This window comes from Fringilla coelebs (assembly GCF_963513975.1).
Source record: "Fringilla coelebs genome assembly, chromosome: 20".
Taxonomy (NCBI): domain Eukaryota; kingdom Metazoa; phylum Chordata; class Aves; order Passeriformes; family Fringillidae; genus Fringilla; species Fringilla coelebs.
In genome coordinates, this window is record NC_140046.1 from 1,984,672 (window position 1) to 2,006,949 (window position 22,278).

General features: G+C 48.0%; 1 protein-coding gene across 1 annotated transcript; it reads left to right on the plus strand.

The window, feature by feature from the left end:
• The first annotated feature begins 698 nt into the window (after window positions 1-698).
• Window positions 699-20,381, plus strand: PPM1D (protein phosphatase, Mg2+/Mn2+ dependent 1D). Its single transcript, XM_084218858.1, has 6 exons — window positions 699-1,270; window positions 5,420-5,648; window positions 8,214-8,338; window positions 14,264-14,454; window positions 15,655-15,894; window positions 18,943-20,381. Exons 1-6 carry the CDS (start codon window positions 832-834, stop codon window positions 19,486-19,488), a joined length of 1,770 nt encoding a protein of 589 aa, XP_084074984.1. The 5' UTR covers window positions 699-831; the 3' UTR covers window positions 19,489-20,381.
• Window positions 20,382-22,278: the final 1,897 nt, after the last annotated feature.

Below are 22,278 nucleotides of genomic sequence, written 5' to 3' on the forward strand. Positions count from 1 at the left end.
GGGAAAACAGGGATGAAAGCAAGGAGCAGGGAGAGATGGGGGTCTGAGTAACAGTGGAGTTCTTGAGCAGGGAGAGATGGGGGTCTGAGTAACAGTGGAGTTCTGGAGCAGGGAGGGACAGGAGGGCTGAGTAACAGCCAGGGGGTTCCTGGAGGAAGGGGAGCAATCTTGTGCTTCCCGTTCTGCATCCTCCTTGCGGGGCTGAGCTCTGTGTGAAGCTTTTTTGGAGCGCGTGTGGTGGAGGGGACCCGGGGGACACACATGGCTCTCTACACCTTCCTCGTGAGGGCGAGAGCAGGGGCAGACCCCGATCTCTCTGCTGAGCAGCGACAGCACCCGGGGCACCGGCCCGAAGTTGCGTCAGGGAAAGGCTCTTTCCCCGGAGTGCTGGCACTGCCCGGGCTCCCCAGGGAACGGGCACGGCCCCGAGGCTGCCGGAGCGTTCGGGCAGCGCTGCCAGGGATGCCCGGGGGGTTTGTTGTGGTGTCTGGGCAGGGACAGCAGCAGGACCGGAGGGTCCCGGTGGGTCCCGTCCCGCCCGGGCTCTGTCGCTGTTTTGGGATCTCCGCCGCGGCTGCGCTCCCACCCGCCGGCCGCAGGGGGCGCCGCGGAGCCCGGGCCGCGCCCGCCGCCCCTTCCGCCGCGGCGGGGCCGGCAGGGGGCGCTGGGCGGGCCGGGCCGGGCCCGTTCCCGTTCCGGCGGGCGCAGCGAGCGGCAGCGGGAGCGGCCCGGGGCCGCCGCGGACATGCCCGAGCGCCGCCGTCTCCAGCAATAGTCGTCGGCGGGCGGGCTGCGGCGGGAGCGCCGCGCGGAGCCGCCCCCCTTCTCCCCATGGAGGGGCCGTACGCGCTCGGGGTGAGCGTGTTCTCCGACCAGGGCGGCAGGAAATACATGGAGGACGTGACCCACATCGTGGTGGAGCCCGAGCCGCCGCCGGCCGGGGCGCACAAAGGCGGAGCGGCTCCCGCAGGCCCCAGCGCCGCCGAGCCCCCGGCCGAGAGCGGGCGGCGGCGAGGGGGAACCCCGCGGGCGGCCGAGGACGGGGCGCAGCCCCCCGGCACCGGCCCCGGGCGGCGGCCGCGCCGCTCCGTCGCCTTCTTCGCCGTGTGCGACGGGCACGGCGGGCGGGAGGCGGCCCAGTTCGCCCGGGAGAACCTGTGGGGCTTCATCAAGAAGCAGAAGGGCTTCTGCTCGGCGGAGCCGGCCGAGGTGTGCGCGGCCCTACGCAAGGGTTTCATCGCCTGCCACCGCGCCATGTGGAAAAAGCTGCGTAAGTGCCAGCGCCCGCCGCGGACCCTCCGCTGCCCCCGCCCGCCCCCGCCGCGCCGCTTCCCGGCCGCCTTTTCCTCCCCCTCTCCCGCACTATTGTGAGTGCCTCCCTCCCGCCCTGCTTCCCTCCCTCCGCCGCTGCCATCCCCGCGCTGGGAATCGCGGCAGAGCGCGGGTGGGCATCCCGGCCGCCGAGCCGAGTAATTCGGGAGAACAAGAAACACTGGAGGGCACGCTGGGAGAGCAGAGATGTAAACACACGGCGAGGATACGCTGCTGTGTTATGTAGCTGGGAATGGTGCGATGGTAGGGCTGCAGTTTGTTTTTCGGAGTGTTAGGCGTCAATTTCCAAATTCGATTCATCGGGAAGGTCTTAATCTTGTTGCCTTGGGTAATCGCACTCAACTCCCCCTTAGATTTCCCTTGCGTTATGAAAAGGGGGGGGGGGGAAGTAATTTTAACAGACTGAAATGGGCTGGGAACGGCGTTTTTTTCCTTAACGGTGCTTCCGACTGTTTTTGTGAGTCCTGATGGAAGAATTGAAGTGTGTCTGGTGTATGACTCGTTCATGTGTGAACATGGGGGAACACTGTGTCCCTGACAAATAGAAACACGCTTAGTATCCTGAGCATGGTTTTGATAGAAATATAATATATATATCATCATTATGTATTTATGTATGTATTAGTTGTTTAGTTGATTAATTGCAGTAGCATGGAAGCTGTAAATAAGTCAGTGTTAGGGAGAGGAGCATGCCCAGACAAGTGGCAGTCACCATTCCTGTACTCATCCCTCTCCCGAGGTCTTGTAAGGCTGCAGTTGGAGTTTCTGAAAGGCTTTTTTTTCTTCCTGAGGTGAAGGTTCTGACTTAGAGCGTGGTTGTTTATATAGAATGTATAGAATGTGAGTGTATTGTTTGTGCATTTAGGCATTCAAAAGCCTCAGAGAAAAGGCGAGAGCAGAGTTCAGCATGTGGAGGGAGGTGTGGAACATGGTAAAACTGGATCCAGAGTAGTGACAGTGACAGCTGGGCTTGGGAGGGAAACCTGAAAAGCAAGAATTGCACTCAGAGCACCCTGGGCTTTCAGTGAGTGATTCAGGAGGGGTGTGGGGTAATTATAGTTTCAAAACAGTTTCATTTTCCTTTTTCTTGAATAGCAAAATAGAGAAGTTGTGCAAACGTCAGATACTTGAGGCGGTATTGGGGGAAGGAACAGTAAGTTTGAGGGTACAGAGGGAAGGGTGTGAATTTTAGAAGCACCAGAACTTGACCACATCCTTGGCAATGGGGTGTGCAGCCTCCTGGGCTGCAGGGCTGGGTGATAAGGAGCAAAATGTGTGAACAGGGGGACCTGGCATGGGGTGGGGGAAGATAAGGAGTTCAGTTTTCTGGCTGTGAGTCCCTGGTGTGTTATTTGTAACTGGAACTCTGTGTGAGCACCAAGGCAGGGAGGAGAAGAGTGCAGGAAGCTCTGTTCAGTAATGGGTGTTTAGCAAACAGCACCGGGGTTGTGGAAGCAATTTAAATTGTTGTGAGAAACAGCACAGCTCTGGCTGGGAGCCTTTGATGGCACTTCGAGGTGGGCTGTTTAGTAAACTCCAGAGCATGTTTGCTCCTCCTGATTCCTGCTGCACGTGCTTAGCAGCCCGAGTTCTGTGGGACAAGCCCATCATTATCTCTGGTTTATTACTTCATCCTGTTATGGAGTCCCAGTGGGAATTCTACTGACAGGCAATAATTTTCCATATTACCACGTGTAAAGCAGCTTTTTATCTGTGTGTTGGTGACACTGTGGACACGAAATGGAGACTGGCTATGTTGGTATCTTGAAGTGTGTGGGAGAATTTTGGGGTGGAGGATGGAGTCTTCTTTGCTTCCAGTTGGCTGTTGGAAGGGGAGCTTCTACTCAGCTGCTCTCTTGGCTGTTGGAAGTTCTGTGGGTGTCCCCTGATAGACACAAACCACACTGATCATGACAGTACCAGAAAAATGCCCATTTGTCACTGGTGATCATTTTTGGCATTAATTCTGTAGTAGTAAAATTCTCTGAATGCCAAAGGTCTTCTGGAGTAGGAGTTCATTTTGGAAGCTACAGAATGAGTTGAGTTTATGAGTTCAAAGTTACAAAGCTGAGTGTGAAGGGCAGTGGTTTTCAAGTAGAGGGAGGGAAATCTTTTACAAATATGTGCTGTTGATGCTCCTGATCCGTGGAGGAGTTGGGTCCATGGATTTGATTTTAATGCTTATGCTCTAAAGAAAACCCAGCAGTTTTGACACTTCAGCTGGTTCCTGGTGAGACACAATCTCTAGAGAGAACTGGGCTGCATCTTATACTTATCTCTGAACAGCAGCAAGGCATAAACTGCTGTCTCTGGATGACAGGCAGATCATTCCTGGTTTTGTTGAGCCTAAAATCTGAGGCTGCTGCATCATTCTTTCTCTCACAAGTGGGTGATTTCCTTCTCTCTGCTCCCCATCCCCATAAAGACTGATTTGACTCTCTAATACATTTTATTGCTGTTCAGGGGTTGTTACGCTGACAGAAACTCATTAGTTGCAGCTTGTTTTCTGTTAAGTGCATGGTTGAAGTCCTCATTACCACTTGGCTCCCTCCCTTGTTTGCTTTCCTTTTGGAATGTGTTAGATTTAATATCCTCAGTTAAAACTGCCAGACAAAGTACTTCCAATAAGCTGATTGAATGTTTGTGTTCCTGAAATAAAGCTGCTCCTAGGGAGAAAATGCATTTTAGTATTTAGAGCACAAAGCTAGAACTGTTGGAACTTAAATGTTTAAATGGTGCTGGATGTCTTGGTAGCTCACACTGAGGAAATACAACTTCTATCATCATACTGCTTGTGAATTCTGCTTCTCCAAATTCTCCTTTTCCATCAGCTCTCTTCCATGTCTTTTAACCTTAGGCACCTGAACATCATTCAGTGCCACTAGAACTTAAGTTCCTCATTTTTTTTGATTCTGTTTAAAGCTTTAGAAGGTTAAAATATCTGTTTTCACCGAGGGTGAGGTATAACTATATTTTCCTTTTCTCTCCTCGTGTGTTTATTTGCTGTGTGTTTGTTGTGCCACAGGCAGAAATAAAGAATGCAGTGCTTTGGCAGCCTGAGCTGGGTATTTCCTGCAAACAGCTTGTGTCACAGTGGAGTTTTTGTGTTGTGCTGTGTGAGCCTGACTTGTGAAGAGCAGGAGATAGAATGTGACAGGGAGATGAGGCTCCCTTTGGAGTTTGTGTGGAGACTTGAGTGGGTGCAGCCAAGGAGAAACATGAGCTTGCTGCTGGCAGTTGGAACCAACTGATAAGTGGGAGCTGAGCCTGCTTTTGTGGGTGCTGGGGGGCAGGAGGATGGTGTGGCTCCATGGGGGTGTTGTCTCAGTTTGTGCACTTTTGAGGAAAGATCAACTTGTGTGTGTAGATACAAAAATAGGAAAGGAGTGACAGAGAAATTTGGACGGGATGTAATTGGAGAGAGTAGTGTAACAGTAAGTTCATAGAAGTGGTTTGAAGGGAAAGCAGTTGAGGAAGGAGATTTCCCTAAGCAGATGTGGCTGTGTTATTACTCTGAATTCCAGGGATATCTCCTGTAGAATTTAAGGAAAGCACACTGAGATGGTCTGAATTATTCAGCGCTCCCAAGGGAAATGTGAGTAAAACATCTGAGATGTCATTCAGCACAAAATGTTGCTGTCCAGCCTATGAAAGTAAAGTAGCAGTTTTTCTCCCTTCCAAGGAAATCAGGACTGTCCACAAATTCTGTTTGCCAATCAAATATCCAGACAAAGTAACTGAATTTAGGACATTTCTCCTACTTCAAACAGGGAAGTGAAGAGTAAATCTCTATGAAACACTTGATTGATCCTGTTCAGCCCCCAAGGAACACATCTTCCCCTGTGTTCTTCTAGTGATGCTTGGAATATCAAACCAGAGGAGACAGTTTTTAGAACCCTGTTGTGGTGCTTTGATCGTGTGTCAGTTTAGGCTGAGGCTGGGGAAGGATGTTAAAGGGGGGGGCACCTGTGGGCACCGCTGGGCCTGGCTGTTGTAACATCCCACAAACCCCAGAGACGCCCCTCACAGCATTCCCAGAGCTAAACCTGTGCTTTTTGTCTGTTTTTTGCCTGGTTTCTCCCTGCAGCAGAGTGGCCCAAGACCATGACAGGCCTGCCCAGCACGTCGGGGACCACGGCCAGCGTGGTGATCATCCGCGGCTCCAAGATGTACGTGGCCCACGTGGGCGACTCGGGAGTGGTGCTGGGGGTCCAGGACGACCCCAAGGATGACTTTGTGAGAGCTGTGGAGGTGACACAGGACCACAAGCCAGAGCTCCCCAAAGAAAGGGAGAGAATTGAAGGCCTTGGGGGCAGGTAGGTGTCACTGTCATTTTCTGGAAAAATCCCCTTGCCCAGGATTCTTCTCCTGGGAAGCTGAGAAGCCTCAGAGAAAAAGGAAAGCAATATTATCTCATTGGCTTCTCCTGTGTTTTGCTGCTTTGGAATGTGGTTTGGATATTGTTTACCAACAGGTAAACAGGTTCATTGGTTTCATGTGAATTGTTTTTACTTATTGGCCAGTTATGGCCCAGCTGTGTCGAGGCTCTGGAGAGAGTCATGAGTTTTTAGTTAATATCTTTTAGCCTTCTGTCTATCCTTTCTGTATTCTTTAGTATAGTTTTAGTCTAGCATTGTTTTATATAATATAATAAAATAAAATAATAAGTTAGCCTTCTAAGGACATGGAGTCAGACTCACTCATTCCTTCCACAGGGGACCCCAGAAAATACCACAGGTAGGTTTGTCTTTCACTGACCTAAGCTTGAGATTGTTGTGGGAGGGCACACAAGGAGCTGAATCTCAGCTATTTCTCTTTTGTCCTTTTAATTTTTCTTACAGCTTACTGGGGAATAAATTACATTGTTACATGGTTGTGTTTTTTGCTAGTGGTTTATGATGTATCCAGAATTTTAATTTCCTGGTGGATCACACAGTTAAGGGGTAGTTACAGTTCTAAAGGTTCACCAACAACTTTTTGCAAGCAGAGATGTTAATTTTTGGCCTATTTCCCTTTAAATTCTGAGGAACCTTCAGGTTGTGCAAATTGCCTTTTCACAAAGGTAAAATGATAGGAGGTCTGGAATATCCAGTTTGTCGCAGCACTCTGATTTCTCAGGCATCCTGCATTGTCCCTGAGATGACAATGGCAGCTGTTGAATAGACTCCTCAAAGCCTCTGCTTAGAGAACATGAGAAAAATCCTGGATTTGAAACAAAATCCTCCCTTTGCTGTTCTAACACCACAATTTAGCACCTGTCCTTACAGGAGCCATTCCTTCCCTGGCAGATGTTGGCACACCCCAGCTGGGCTGGGTGTGTGCTCCCTGGGACTGAGGGGGAGCAGGCAGGGCTCTGTCAGGTGGCACAAATGTCTGGAGACAACCCCCAGGGCTGGGATCTGGGAGCTCTGTGTCCTCCTGGTGCTGCACCAGATGGATGGGCATGGTTTGCTCCTCGAGCAGGGATCACTGAAGGTTTTCCTGCTGACATCATTCATCTGGGAGCCCTGTCAGCCTGTTAACCTGCAGATATTTGTGTCTCTCAGGTGGGAGTTAATCAGGGGCAGTTTTGCTGTAGGTTTCCAGGGTGTTTCTCAGAGGTTGGAAGTCTCTAAAGGTGCACAAAACCATTCCCTGAAGCTTAGTATCGACAGGAATGGTTAATATTTAAGTTTTTTTTTTAATTTTTCGTGGTGCTCCTCCTGTTTTTCCAAGGCTGGCTGTGAGGCATGGGGTGGGAGTGAGGTGGAACTGTGCAGCTGTGCTTGGGAATGCCTTGTCTTTCATGAGAACAAACTGGGAACACTTAATGAGAGAGCATGAGGGAGTCTTCCATTAAAATGCCATTTTCCCAGTAACAGTCTGAGTGTGGGATGATTTTTTTTTCCAATAGTGAGCTCTGTGTGGTCATTAGCTGTACAAGTGGATGAGATCAGGTTTTAGGATGTGGTGTTTGTGACTTTGCCTTGTTCTGGATGGAGCAGAACATGCCCTTGTTGTTAAGGCCTTTGAAGTGTCAGGAAGTGCATCTTGAATGGCTTCAGCATGAGGAATCTTGAGGCTGTTCCAGAGCTGCTCAGTTTCTAATTACCAATGGCTGTTCCTTGGATGAAAGGAACTTTCAAGTATCCAGTTCCTAACTTGGTTGGGACCAAGCTTTGCTAGTTCCTGGTTTCATTAGCTCTTATTCCTTGATGGTTCATACTTACTCTCTCTCTTCCCTGCCTGGCACAGCTGCCCCAGTTATTTGCTCTGTGGCTCCTTTGACCCTCCAATGCCATCTGGGAGAGCTAAAGCAGGGTTCAGTGCCTCAAAGCAGGTGTTCACATGCAAATGCAGAGCTGTTCTCCCTGTCTCCTGCTTCCTGCAGACACCAGCCCGGGACAATTCCTCTTTTGTGTCTGCCTCCTGTTGGTGTTCCTTCCATCAGGCAAATCCTTTCAGGAGGCTGCTCCTTTCTTTTCTGTTGTTTCAATTATGCCATGCTGCTCTGTCCAGCCAAACTTGGGGAGATGGAGAAGACTGAAGGAGGAACTGTGTGGAGTTTACACCTGTGTGAGCTCTTGTTGATGGTCCTCATCTGAGGGAGGCAAATCCAGTACTGCTCTGTCTCTGAAAGGTTAAAAAGACACTCTTGCAGATTTTGTAACCAGCCAGAATTTCTTCCAGGTCTTCATTACCTTGCTTTTTATTTTCTTCTGCCCTTCATCTCTCACTTTTCCCCTTGGCTTTATTTGGAACTATCGAAGTGCTGTTGTGTGTTTTGAAATAGGAACTCACCATCATTATTACCTCTCCATTTGCATATTTACCAGATTTTCCTCCTTGACACCAAGTTCCTCATTGCTGTTGCTAACCCCTGTCCCTGTGTGTGCTTTCAGTGTGATCAATAAGTCTGGTGTGAACCGCGTGGTGTGGAAGAGGCCCCGGCTGAGCCACAACGGCCCCGTGCGCCGCAGCACCGTCATCGACCAGATCCCCTTCCTGGCCGTGGCCAGGGCCCTGGGTGAGTCCCTCAGCTCAGCTCCTCCCCTGGGTGTGCCCAACGCAGAATGTGCAGGGCTCTCCTCGCTTCTCCAAGTCTGGGCCTTGAAAGTGTGTTTTTAATACAGTAATTCTGGGAATTTTGAATAGTAACTGGGGAGAGAAGAACGTGACTTCAAACGTGCAGGGTTTTCAGGGTCAGCCCTGCAAGGATGGGATTTAATTTTACCACCAACTAGTCAAAAATTACAGCCCCATTATCTCAGTGAGGAGGAGACAAATGTGCTCTCCCTCCTGGAGACACACAGGGCTTGCACATTTCCGTTAGCACCGGAAATGGAGTTTTGCTGGATGGTTATGAATTGCTTCAGTATTTCTTTTGTGGAGAATCTTTTTTTAAGTCTTGGCATGGAATGGGATGAAAGTCAAATCTATTTAACTTTAACTTGCCATTATGGGAGCACTAGAAATGAGAGGAAATATCTTTGAGGAGCACCTCATTCCAAGGGCAGAAAGGGATATTGCAGGACTAGAAATTGTCCTGCAATATCCTGTGATGATTTTTTTTTTTTTGGGAAGTTCTTAACTGAATTATTGGGTATCTCTTAGCCATGAGTGTTAGTGTTTCTGGCCATTTTTCTCCTTAAATTCCATTACAGAATGCCAATCTTTGGCTGTTCATGTTTTTTCCCCTTTGTGCAGTGAAGAATTTTCTGTGCAGGTACAGCCAGAATAGGTTTGGTTTGATGGGATTGTGGTTTTCCCTGTAGGAGCTGTGCTGTAATTCCTGGCTGGCAGCTTGGCAGCCCCATGGCAGTTCTGTCAGTGTCCTGGGTCAGCTGGCAGTGACCATGGGGACAGGCTGTTCTGGGACCAGGCTCTGGCTCATTCCAGAGCCTTGCTGTGTCTGATTTCACAGGCAGGAATAGCTGTGCCACAGGGATTTGTCCAGAGATAAGGAGAATTTTGCAGTGGTAATGAACATGGAAGAGTCAGCTGTGTGTCAAGCAAGGAGTCACAGGTGCCTGAAATTTAAAATTTTAATTTTAAGGACTTCTTCTCAGTATTTGGAAGTCTTTATGTGTCATATTTCAGGTAGGATAGAGTTTATTTTGTGATTAGGAGAACTGACTTGAGAGTTTGAGTGAATCCTTTGGAGCTAATAGATGAGTAACAAAAAAACCTTCACCCCCTGAGCAGCACACTCCTGTTCCCTCCTGCAGGACAGGGAGGTGTTCCTCCTGGATTGCAAAATGTGAACACTTAATTTTGACTCATCTTTTGTTCCTGTGATTGTAAGTTTGTTGCCTATCTAAAGAGCTGGTTGGCCTTTGATCTGATTGCTCCCAGCAAGATGAACAAAAGGATTTGGCTGGGGTTTGTGTGCAGATGGGAATTCAAGGAACCATGCATTTGTTAGCCCCCAGTGCATTCTTTGCCAGCAAGTGCAGGAAGAGAGGATTAATGGAGAGTTTTCAGGTCCAAAAAATGGGAGCACCTATCTCTTATCAATTCTGGGATTTGAAAGCTCAAACCCCACGCTGGGACAGCCTCCCCTCCTGCCTGATCCCAACCTGGATAAAAATTTTTAGCAGGACAGCAAGAATCTCTCAACAGAGAAGCTTAGAGTTGGGAATTTATTATATTTAGAATGGGAGAGATTATCTGATTAAAACCCCTAAAATTTAGATCATAGATGGTGTTTTTATGTATCTCTCTCTGACCACACTTTAAAATATTTTAATGTAGTCTCATCCCCCAGTCTTTAAATCTAGTACACTCTTAAGGAGTTGAGGAAGGGTTTTGGAAATAGCAGGAATGAAGCACTGTGGAGAAGTTGCACTCAGGCAGCAGAAAATCCTGGTGCAGAAGAAATCCTTGTGGCCAGATGAATTCTGTTGATACACCCTCTCCCATTCTGATTGTCAGAAGTGCCCTTCTGCCCTAAAATAAGCATTTGTGGTATGCACAGTGGCTGTATTTAAGTATTTAAATAATGCTTGATTTATTTATAGCCCCATAACAAGTCAGAAATATTTGGGCTTTGTGCTGTCCCTGTAGAGCATCTGTAAGATGCTTTAAAGCACACAACAGGTTTCTGTGTCTTCTAATAAACCATTTTAAGCTGTAGCTCTGTGTTTTCACAGCTACTTCTGCTGACCTTTTCTGGGCAATGAGAACATCTTTTTTTTTTTAATACTGATTTGCCTTGTAACAGATACTCAAGAATCTGTGGTGAGGGATTGCCTGGCACTGCTGGAGCTGTTCAAATGAATGAATGATGAAACCTGAGCCAGGAGCCCGTTGGTTCAACCACTCCCTCCTGTGGGAACATGAACTCTGCCCTCCCTGTTTTTTTATGTAGGAATAGAACAGACTCACCCCTATTTCAGGTGGAGCAGCCTCCACCATGCAGGGATTTCCTGCTGCCCTCTAGGAGCAGTGCTGTACCAGAACAGGGAATGCACCTGGAGCTGCTGCAGGAATGTTTGACAGGGCTAAGGAAGCTGTTTCCCAGAACATCTGACTGGCTGCCAGAGCTGTTTTGTGAAGCTCTCTGAATGCACATTCCATGAAATCCTGGAGAAGAGGCTATGGCTGACCTCAAATGATCTGAGGAAGTTGCTGTGTAAGATTTAGAGTAGTTTACATGCATTTAACTGTTTTTAAAATTAAATTACCAGAGTGGGCATAGCTGCCACTCAGTTTTTCCTTCCTGCTCAGTTGTAGGCCATGAACCTGAATCTCATGGAATTGTATAAGTTGTATTTACAGCAATTTCCAGCTTCTGTTGATAATTGCTTTTCTGTTTTATCTCTATAAAACCAGACAAACTTGGGGTGCATTTGGGATTCTTTTCTTGTCCTCAGGATATCTTCCTGTAGCTTGTACAATTTTCTTCAGCCCTGAGACAGAATAATAAATGTGCAGTGCCAAATGCAGTGTGTGCTTTGCTCTGGGATCTCTGTGTAACACACATCATGGGAGGGCACCTGTGGCTCCTTGTGGGGAAAAATTTTGATTTAAAAAGCTCTGGGATTAATCAAATTGAGGTTTTATTTTGGACTGAGTTATGAAAGTAAAGTTTTCTTTCCTCTATTAAAATCAAAAGCCCTTTTTATATGCAAAACAGCATCTCTAGAAACTGAAATGAAAGACTTGATTTATGTAATTTCTGGACATGCTTTAGCTCTAAGAAGGCTTTGGGTTTAATCCAATCCAGCCCACTTACATGATGGGTGTTTTTGTTTGTAACTGCCATTATTCCCTGGCAGCACTTGACTTGGAAGTAGCTTTGTTGTTCTATTTTATAAGGTAACAGTGAGTGCATGGTTTGATATATTCTTACAGGCAGCTAAATTAGTTTCCTGCTCCTTTAGTATCTGATTTCAAACATCTATTTCATTTTGTGAGATGCAGTGTAGATCTCTGTATATTATTCTGGTTTGAGTCAGGGCTAACAAACAGGTTTTTCTGGAAGATACAAAGGGACTACATTAATAACTTTTTTTTTCTTTTGGTTTGAAAAGAAATATGCAAACCTCACACTGAAAGAAATACTCCCAGTGTGTAAGTTTTTAAAGAACAAGATTGTCAAGAGTTTTGTAAATGTTTGGGTTTTAATTCAGAACAAAAATAGTCTGGCTCTCAAATGGAAGCCTGAGAGCCTGGCATTGCAGCCTCTGGCACATCCCAGCCTCCCAGGCTGCCAGAGGGTCACTGCTCTGTCTGATTGCTTTGGAACACAAATAAAGACTTCAGAGCACTTTGAAATGCTCAGGGAAACTCTGAAATGCTCAGGGAAACGTGTTCTCTGCTCTCTGGCTGCTCTCCTCTCCCTGTTCCCTTCCCAGAGTTGTACAGAGGCTGCCACAGAAAATTCCTCTGCAGGCTGGTATTGCTGGGGTGTTCAACTCTGCAGCTGGCAGGGAGGGGGGCACAGCTCGGCAGCAGCTCCAGAAAGCTTTGCCTTAGGCTGGGGGGGCTCTGCCCTTCAGGGAAAAAACAAAATAAAACTTTACCTGTCCTTCTCCCCTTGGGCTGGCCTCGGTGGGCTCAGGGTTGAAGGTTTGGAATCCTTGGAGCTGGTGGCAGTCCCAGTTATCCCTGTGAGGAGCCTCCTGCTCTTGGAGCAGATCCCTGCAGTCAGTGTGGTGGTGCCTTGGCTGTTTCCTCGGGATGGGAGCAGATGGACACGATGACACACGTATTAAAGAACCCAAATTAATGACCAGCAGGTTATTTTTATCGCCCAGCACAGTCTTTTTAATTAAAAAACCGATTCAGCTAATAACATTTTGTCATTTATCCTATATGAGTATGAACAAACTGGCAAACGGAGGTGTAAAAATATTGTATCTCTTGGAAGCTGATGCTGCTCGTGTTAGTTTTACCTGCTGCGGGCTGACAGGGCGGTGTGAGGAGTGCCGGAGCACTTGCCATGGCAATTCACATGCAGTCATTGCTCAGCTCTCGTGTTACAGTATTTATTTTGATCTCGCTGCCAGCTGGCTTTGTCGGGAGCCTGTGGCAGCCGAGTGCACCTCTGTAGGAGCAGGCTTGGCTTTTAATTAGCACTCATTAGCAGCCTGTGCTTGTGGGGCTGCTGCGGCCGGAGAATCGGGGCTCTAATGAGGATGGGCTGCGGTGGAGTGGGGTAATTGAGTTGAAGTATTCCCTTTCCTGGCTCTGGAAAAGTCTTTTCAACTGGTTGATAGCTTAAGGCAAAGCTAATGGAGGCAAGGAGGAAGACAAAAAGCTTATTTATTGTCTTTAAAAGGGTGCTGATGGATGTGGAAGGAGCTCCAGGCTTTGTCCAGCAGAAAGCAAAGAGCCTGACAAAACCTTACTCTTGAGTTGTTGAGCTTCTGTTTGCTGCTCAGCTCTGACAGTTCAATTAATTTCTGCTTTTAAAGCTGTGTGTTCTGCACAGAAAAATGTAGCCAGTGCTTGCAAGTAATAATAATGTTACTTTTTTTCTGCTTATCACCACAGGAAGCTGTTTGTGAACATGGAAAAAAATTTTTAAAAGAGGTGTTAGGGTAAATGATTACTGTTCTTGATTTGAAGGTGTAGCCTTAGAAAAGGTTTTTAATTTTTCAAGTGTACTTGATAAATAGAATTGAAATAAATTGGTATGGAAATGCATTTTTCTGCTGGAGTGGTTTTTACTTGACGATGGTTTGGAGGGAGCTCTTGAACCAGGGGATGATTTGATGCATTGTTCAGCTTTGTTTCTGGTGAGGTGACCCCAAACTCATTCACACAGTGAGAGAGATATAAAAATAGAAATGTTCCCTGCACGAGGCCATCCTGGGGAGAGGCTGGAGCTCTTCTTTGCTGCCTTCCTGCTGGAGCCCAGGCAGTGCCCTGTTCCTGTGGCTTCTGTCCAGCTCCCAGGCTTGGCACGGGGGTTCAGCTGCAGAGAGCCCCGTGTGGCTCTGCAAGGGCTGCTCAGGCTGTGGCAGGAAAAGGAATGGACACGGGAATGGAACAGGGAAAAGGCTGCAGTCTCCTCCTTTGATTTTTGCTTTGTCCTTTCCCTGTGGCATCTACACACACAAATATTTCCACGTTTGGTGTTGGATCAACAAAGCCAGGTTTATTTCTGTTTAGGGAGGGCTCTGTTAATTCAGATAGGTTTTAGTTTGGAGTGTGGCTAAGGTTTCACTGTTTTCGAGGTATTAATCTGTTTCATTTCTCCTTTTTCCACAAATACTTGTTTTAAGAGAGTAGAACACCTCTGATTGCAGCTTGGTTCAGTTTAAAGAGGATTAGAAGGTGGCAGCAGCTGAGCAGTGACTGGCTGGAATTTCTTTATGTTCCTGCTGATGACTCAAGGCTGATGGTGATGGATTTCCTGGGAAGGAACATTTTTCTCTATTTTCCAAGAGTGAGATTTCTCATATGTCATGTAACAATTCCAACCCATTTTCTGCCTTGCCAGGTGATCTCTGGAGCTACGACTTCTACAGTGGGGAGTTTGTTGTGTCCCCCGAGCCCGACACCAGCGTGCACACGATTGACCCCCAGAAGCACAAGTACATCATCCTTGGCAGTGATGGGCTCTGGAACATGATCCCCCCTCAGGATGCCATCTCCATGTGCCAGGATCACGAGGAGAAGAAGTATTTCATGGTGAGAGCAGTGGCCAGAAGTCAGTGTGGAAATTTCATCCTTGTTACCTCTAAGAGTTGTTCAGCCTGGTAGGGATGAAAAATACCCCACAGAGTTGGTGGGGTTTAGGCAGATTGATGGCTTTGCCACAACATAAAAGTTGTTACCATGTGGCTGATATTAAATACCATGGGTGTTAACATAGCTGAAATTATTTGCCTTATGTTTTGGGGAAATTTGACTGGCAGGATGTTGTCTGTGAGTAATAAAAGAGATAATGAGTTTCTTCTCTAAGGAAGTTACACAAAATGCTCTCTGAACATTAAATTTATTTCACATTAAGGTGCATGTTATAATGCAGACTGTTTAGACTGAATTAAATTACTCTGATTTATTTTACAAAACAGTTGAGAATTTATATTGGAGCATCAGAGAGTAAACACTCTGCAGGCCCCATGAGGGACTTTGGAAAGCCTCTAGGTTGGGTTCCAACCTCTTACACGCTACTGTTGTGTTACAAGCTCTTTATGCTGTTTGAAGCACTGTGTGTATGTGGAACATGCCACAAACTGATTTAAGGGTGGATTTGAGAAGGAAGGTGTGTTTTAATTAGCATTTCTGGAGGTGCTGTGGGCCATGGTTTGTAGGAATGTGTGTGGTATGAGGTGCCTTATGGTGGCTCTGTGTGACCCCCCGTGTGACAGTGTCCCTGTGTCCCCAGGGCGAGGCAGGGCAGTCCTGTGGCTCTGTGTGTGTGATGCTCTGTGTGACAGTGTCCCCTCTGTCCCTGTGTCCCCAGGGCGAGGCAGGGCAGTCCCGTGGCTCTGTGTGTGTGATGCTCTGTGTGACAGCGTCCCTGTGTCCCCAGGGCGAGGCAGGGCAGTCCTGTGCCTGGATGCTGGTAGGACTCTGTGTGTGATGCTCTGTGTGACAGTGTCCCCTGTGTCCCCAGGGCGCGGCAGGGCAGTCCTGTGGCTCTGTGTGTGTGATGCTCTGTGTGACTGTGTCCCCTCTGTCCCTGTGTCCCCAGGGCAAGGCTCTGTGTGTGATGCTCTGTGTGACAGTGTCCCCTCTGTCCCTGTGTCCCCAGGGCGAGGCGCAGCAGTCCTGTGGCTCTGTGTGTGTGATGCTCTCTGTGACAGTGTCCCTGTGTCCCCAGGGCGAGGCAGGGCAGTCCTGTGGCTCTGTGTGACAGTGTCCCCTCTGTCCCTGTGTCCCCAGGGCGAGGCGCGGCAGTCCTGTGCCCGGATGCTGGTGGGGCGGGCCCTGGGCCGCTGGAGGCAGCGGATGCTGCGGGCGGACAACACCAGCGCCATCGTCATCTGCATCGCGCCCCTGCGCGAGCGCGGCCGCTGGGACGGCGACGAGGAGCTGGTGCTCAACCTGGCCGAGGGGCCCAGCTACAGCAGCCCTGATGCCAGCAGCCTGCCCCCCTCCCGCTGCTGCACGCCCCCCCTCAAGGTAAGGGCTCTCCGTGTCCCCTTCTGCCTCCCCCCGGCTCCCTGGGGGATCAGGGCATGGCCAGAGACTCAGAAATACTCTCAGGAACTCCTGAGCTGCCAGTTTGCATCGCTATTTAATGTTGCTGTTTTTAATGTTGAAGTTTTACTGTATATGTCTAGATAATCTGTTCTGAGATTGGCTCAGTTGGTTAAAACATGGTGTTGCCATTCCACGGCCTTTGTGGGTCTCTTCCAGCTCTGGTTATTCCTGAAAGCTTCAGTTATATCCTCAATACTTCCACCTGCAAAGGTTCTGAGGACTGGACCAACGTTTAACAAGGTTTATTGAAGCCTTTAACACTCTTCCTTTGGTGTTCCAATGTATGATTTCTCAGAATCGCTGCTGGTCGTTTATTGGTAGCTGCTGATCTGTGCTCCCTCCCTAATGTGGAAGAAATTACTTAAAAACCTTGAAATGCATTGTTTCTTAAAGTAAGTTTTCTGAGATCCTCCCCAAGATTAAGGCAGCCTTTTGAGACAGAGAGGAAGCGGAGTGGGGCTCAGAGGTATTAAAAAACCATCCAACACACCCTCTTAGAAAACAAGGCTGGGCTGCAGTTTCTCTTCCTGCCTTGCTGGGTGCTTGTGTAGCTTGCCCAGCCCAGGGATTGCAGGTTGTGAACCTGTTCCTGACAGGGTGTGCTTTGATTTGGGTTGGTTTGCTTGTGGTGATGTTGGGCTTTTATTTTATTTTTTTTTAAGGGTAAATTTGTTCCAACATGTGTTGCTGTAAAGAACATTTTCCTTCTGTACTGGGAGATCTCATTATCTTCCTTTGGTTGATTTGATCTTCTTTGTTGAAGCAGAGATATCATAACATAAGGTCTTTCTGGAGGCTGCAAGTTTGTGTTTTAACATAAAGCAGAGCCCTTCAGAGGGTTTTTATTTTGTTGTTTTGTGGCTTTTCTTCCCCCCCTCTAAGAACTGGAGTGTAGTTATGAGTGGATGTTTGTTTCAGTAATTACCAGCTGCTCCTGATTTAAGTCACTGTCCTTTGATGTTCTGCAGAATCTTCAGATAATTGTCCTTTGGGCAAAGGAAAAGAAAGCAGAAATTAGAAAGGGAGTTTTAAACATTCCCTTGGGAGAAACAAGCTGCTAATAAAATGGCAAGCTTCAACTTTGTCTCCTCCCCTTTCATCTAGTGGAGCAAAATCTGTGGAAAGAGCTTTAAACCTAGCAAAATCTTGAGGAAAAAAAATTAAATTGTAAGTGCTCCTAAAATTTTCAATCACAGTTTCTGTGAGAGAAGCAGGGATGGCCTTGATGCCTGACAGCTGCTACCTGCCAAAACAATTAATTTGGAAATAGATGGAAACCAAAGTTTCTTAATTAAACAAAAGTATTTCTTAATTGCTTGTCCTTCTGGCAGCAATTACTAATACCAAATTAATTTCACTGTTCCTGAGGCCAGTGAGGAAGATTGATTGGATTGTTGAGAAATTCAGTTGGTGATTCGTGGTTTGTTTTTCCTGTTTTGTTCCATCACTCTCCAGCAGTCCTTCCTGTGCCTTTCCTTGGCTTCCCAAAGCCTGCTTCAGTCTCAGCTGTTTGCACCAGCAGGAGATGCTGGGGAAAAGAGCCACAACATTAAATGTCTTGCACAATAAAAACCATAAAACTAAGTTTTATTTGACACAATGTCAGAAATTAAATTGAGCAGCTGAAGGGGCGTTGCCAGAGCTGCTCTCTGTGTGTGATCTGGTGTCCTTCTGGGTTCTGCAGCAACTTGAGATGAAGAATAACCTTTAAAGTTCCATTCATGAAGGTCTTCCCTCTTGTGTTGCTAAATGTAGTAAAGGAATGGTATCTGAATGGTTTTATCTACACGTGGGCAGCCACAGAGGAGTGGAAAACCAGTGTGGATGCTGGGGACAATCCTGATTATCTTTTCTTTTGGAGTGTGTTTTATTAAACCTGGAGTTGTTCTGCGTTGTGGCTTCAGAAGCATCTGTTTATTCACCTGAGATGTGTCCCTGACTGATTCAGCTGTGTGCATTTCAGTCTGCAGCACATGATTTTCTTAAAATAATAACTGCCATTTGCCTTCCACTGAGGGAGTGTAGTGTGGCCTTGAAATTTACTTTTGAAGGGCTCACCGAGTAACCAGGGACAGCTTTACAATTAAATCTTTAATAAGGTCAGAATTCCTATCTTCAGGGTGCTGCATAAACACTAATATGCATAATCCCCTGTGGATAGTGAGAGCAAGTATTGTCCCCATTTTCCTGTTGGTAAAAATGAGAATGAGGTAAGACCACAGAAGAAATGAGGGTCAGAGTTTAGGAAGTGCTTGGTTCTTGGTACTTCAGTGCCTGTGCTTCCCAAGGAGTGGCTGGATGTGCTGTGAGGGATCCATGGGCAATAAAAAGTGTCACTTTGCACAGCAAACAGGAATATTTTTAGATGGCTGACACTGCCCCTCTGTGTGGTCAGCTGAGGAGGAGTTTGTGCAGCCCTGATTACCGGGTTATGCAGTAACTGAGAGTGCTGGACATGACAAAGGTTGGGAGCCTCTTGCTGCTCTTTGGCCGCTGAGCACACATAAATCAGAGGGCAGTGCCTCTGCCAGGGTCTGACGGGAAGTCCTGGCTGAGTGTGGAAATGCTGAAGATCACAGAGGTTACAGGCATTGCTTTCCCCCTGAGTTCCCAGCAGCTCCCTGCAGATCCCTCCGTGTTCTGCAGCTGCAGCTCACAGCCCCAGCTGGAATTGTTTCCACCTCTCAGTAGGGAGGGAAGATGAGCCTGCTGTGGAGTAGGATTCTCCTGCCTTTGATAAGGTTAAGGAAGTCTGAAAGTGCCACACACTGTCTGCACCCTCACAGGATAAAGTCTGTCCCTGGCAGTGTCCCAAGCCAGGTGGGACAGGGAGCAAGCTGGGATAGCGGAAGGTGTCTGTGCCCATGGCAGAGTTTGGAATAAGTGAACTTGCAGGTCCTTTCCCGAATCATTGTGTGATTCTATGGTTATATTTATTCCTAAGTATTTTGTTTCCTTTTCCCTCAGCTCACGGAAGATGACCCCTGGCCACGACTGAACTCTGCTGAGCCCATTCCTCCCCTCCTGCACAGCAACATGCTCTCAGAAAAATACCTGGAGCTGCCAAACGAGATTGCCAAAAGCAATTTACCTTCCTCAGGAGGAACCCCGAAGGATTCAGCTCCCCAGGAGGAGAAGTGCAGCAAAGCCCTGGCTTTGAGGCTACAGGAATCCTACAGCAATGGTTTGTCGGTCAGCCTCTCCCCTTCCAACTCGGCCAACTCAGGCACGGACCAAAAAGGCTTCAAGGTGTCCCCTAACGGCCAAAGCAAGGCGCAGGACGCGGAGAGGACGCCCCCGGCCAGCTTTAAGCGGACACTGGAGGAATCCAACTCGGGCCCGGCGGTGAAGAAGCCGCGGCGGGGGCTGGCCCGGGGCCCGGGCGAGGGCGCGGCCGGCAGCCCGCAGCGCCGCAGCCCCTCCAGGCTGGCCATGCGGCGCAGCCTCCGCGGGCAGAAGAAGCTCAGCAGCTCCCTGTTCCACCCGCCCCGGAAAGCCGTGTGCGTCTGCTGAGCCTCCTTTGCCAGTGGGCGCACAAGTTCGAAGCTCTTCCCGTTGATTTGGTTTTTTTTTAAAGTAGGAACTTTTTTTGGTATCTGACAGCTTTATCCCAGCCTTGTATTTGCTTGTATTATAACTGTGAATTTTGTAGATGTGTAGGGTATAAGTCACTGTAAAATGTGTGTAAATTTGTATTCCTTCATATAAATGTAGTCTCTTTTCTTCCTTGTATAATTGTTACTGCGGGGCTAAGCCTTGTTTTAAAAAAAAAACAAAAACAAAACAAAAACAAAAAGTAAAATAATCCTTTTTGTTAATTTACTAAAGTCATCAATTTGTATACGCTTCTTGTGAGGAGAATTTCACAACTTTTTAACTAAAGTAAATTATTAAACAGAATGGAAGATATGTATTTTCGTAGTCTGATACGTTCCACCTAAAGTGTGTCTTTTAGAGAATACACTAGGTCTATATTTTGGTTTTAAATTTTAGATTTCTCTACTCAGAAATGAAATGTATGTGGAAGCAGAGATTTGAGTCTTGCTTTACACACCTCAATGTCGATTTTATGTTAATTAAAATACTATGCAGTATCTTATTTAGTTGTATTTTTTGTAACAATAATCGTCAAAAGTATTTAGCAAAAAAAGTGTGTTTTAAAAACTCCAACTCCCCAGAGCATCCCACAAAGCCATTCCCATCCCTGTTCCCAATGATGGCATTTTATCCAGGCATCACTGCCCTCCTGAGATGTGTTTTCTGCTATTCCAATACCGATGGTGCTGCTAATACCTTTCAACTCAAGTTCTTAAATTATTTTATGACTATTTTCATTGACTATGTGGACCATGTGTATGTTCACCTCAATAAAACACATGAAAATTTGACGGGGATGCTTTTTATTTTTTAATTTTTATTTCAAGCTTAAGTTCTGGTGTTTATTCAGCAGTGAAATATTAATTTATCATTACAAGAAATATTCGTATTTATTAAATATCTCAATACTCTCCCCTTTCTCACTGTGGCTTAGGAAAGGAGACATCCCAGTTAGATTTATGACAGAGCTGATCTTGGCTTTATCCTGAATGTTTAACTGTAGCAATCTATTAAATTTTTAAAAAATTATTTTGATGGGAAAGCAAAAGGGCAGTACTTTATTCCAGGATGGTTATTTGTAGAACCCAGATCTTTACTGCTGGAAGAATAAAACCTGGGTTGGAAGCAGGCCTGCTATCTATATGTGTTACCATGGTTACAGAAATCCCAGGGGATTTATTCCTGAAAATATTCCCTTTCATCCATGCTGGGAACACAGCGCTGCCTCAGGAGATGAAAGAAACAGCCTGTCCAAATTGGATCCTGCAAGGATTTATTTCTGTGGATGTGGGGAGTAACTTCAGTTCATAAAGTTTTGCTGTGATGTTGGAATTCTGCCCCAGATGGGGAGGAAAGGCTGCAGAGGCCACGTGCCTGGCAACAACCCTTGCAACAATAATATTTACCTGTTTTCAATTAGTTTGCATTGAACCTTCCAAAGAGTGACTCTAACACCTCAGTCAGATGACTGTATTACTACTAATAAGGGAAATATGCAAAAGAAAAAAGATTTATAGTGAATTTCCCAGGTTTTTGCTCTACACAGAAGCGAAATTTAAGTTTCCATCGAGTTCTGTTGCACTCAGGTAAGATCAAACCCGAGTTCTAACTTTTTCTTGCGAAATAAAGCTGTGATCTGTGCAAACCTGCTCATAGGCACTTTGTGAATGTTTTCAGTCACTGTTTCATTCTTCTGGTATGTGGATGATGGTGTTGCCACAGGAGTCAGGTGCATTCCCAGAGCAGGTGACCCCCTCCTGACCTGGTGCCACTGTCTGGAAACCTGAACCAGGGCCCTGTGTGTCATCCTGAGGCATCTGGGCAGTGCTGGACACCTGTAAACATAAATCACACTCTGGGCTGGGCTGGAGGAGAACTTAAACGTCACCCACGGGCAGGGACACCTGCCGCTGTCCCAGGCTGCTCCAAGCCCCGTCCAAGCTGGCCTTGGACACTTCAGGGATGGGGCAGCCACAGCTGCTCTGGGCACCCTGTGCCAGGGTCTCACCTCCCTCACAGGGAATGATTTCTTCCTATAATCAAAATCCACCCTCTGGCAGTGTGAAGCCATACCCTGCGTCCTGCCACTCCAGACCCTTGTCCAAAGTCTTTCTTCATGGCTCTTGGAGCCCCTTTGGGGCTTTTGAGGCCGCTCCTCAGCCGTGTCTCCAGCGTGCCACAGCAGCCGAGCTCTGAGGGGCAGCAGCTCCTGCCCCTCGGGAACCTGCGCTGTCCCTGAGCTCTGCAGCCTGGAGAGGCTCCAGCTGGGGGACGCCTCGGCCCCGCGGCCTTTCCCCCTTGGCCGGGACTGTCTGCCTGCGGCGTTCCGCTCGTTCCACACCTTCCCCCGGCTGCCCCGAGCGGGTCCCGCCCTCACGGCCCCTCACGGCCCCTCACGGCCCCTCACGGCCCCTCACGGGCCCGCCCACCAAACCCCGCCTTCCAAGTGACGTCACCGCGCGGAGCCGCCCGCCCCTCCCGCCAATCCGCGCCCCACCTCCCCCTCCCGCCCCTCCCCGCCCCACGTGCGCGGGGCCGGCCCCGGCGCGCGGCGGCTCTCGCGAGATCCCTGATGTAAACAAAGCCGCGGGGCGCGCGGCGGGGGGGGGGCAGCGCCGCCCGCCTTTCGCCGCCCCGGCCGCGTCCCGCCGCGCCCCGCCCACCGCCGGGCAGCGCGGCCGCCGATTGGCTGAGAGAGGGACGCGG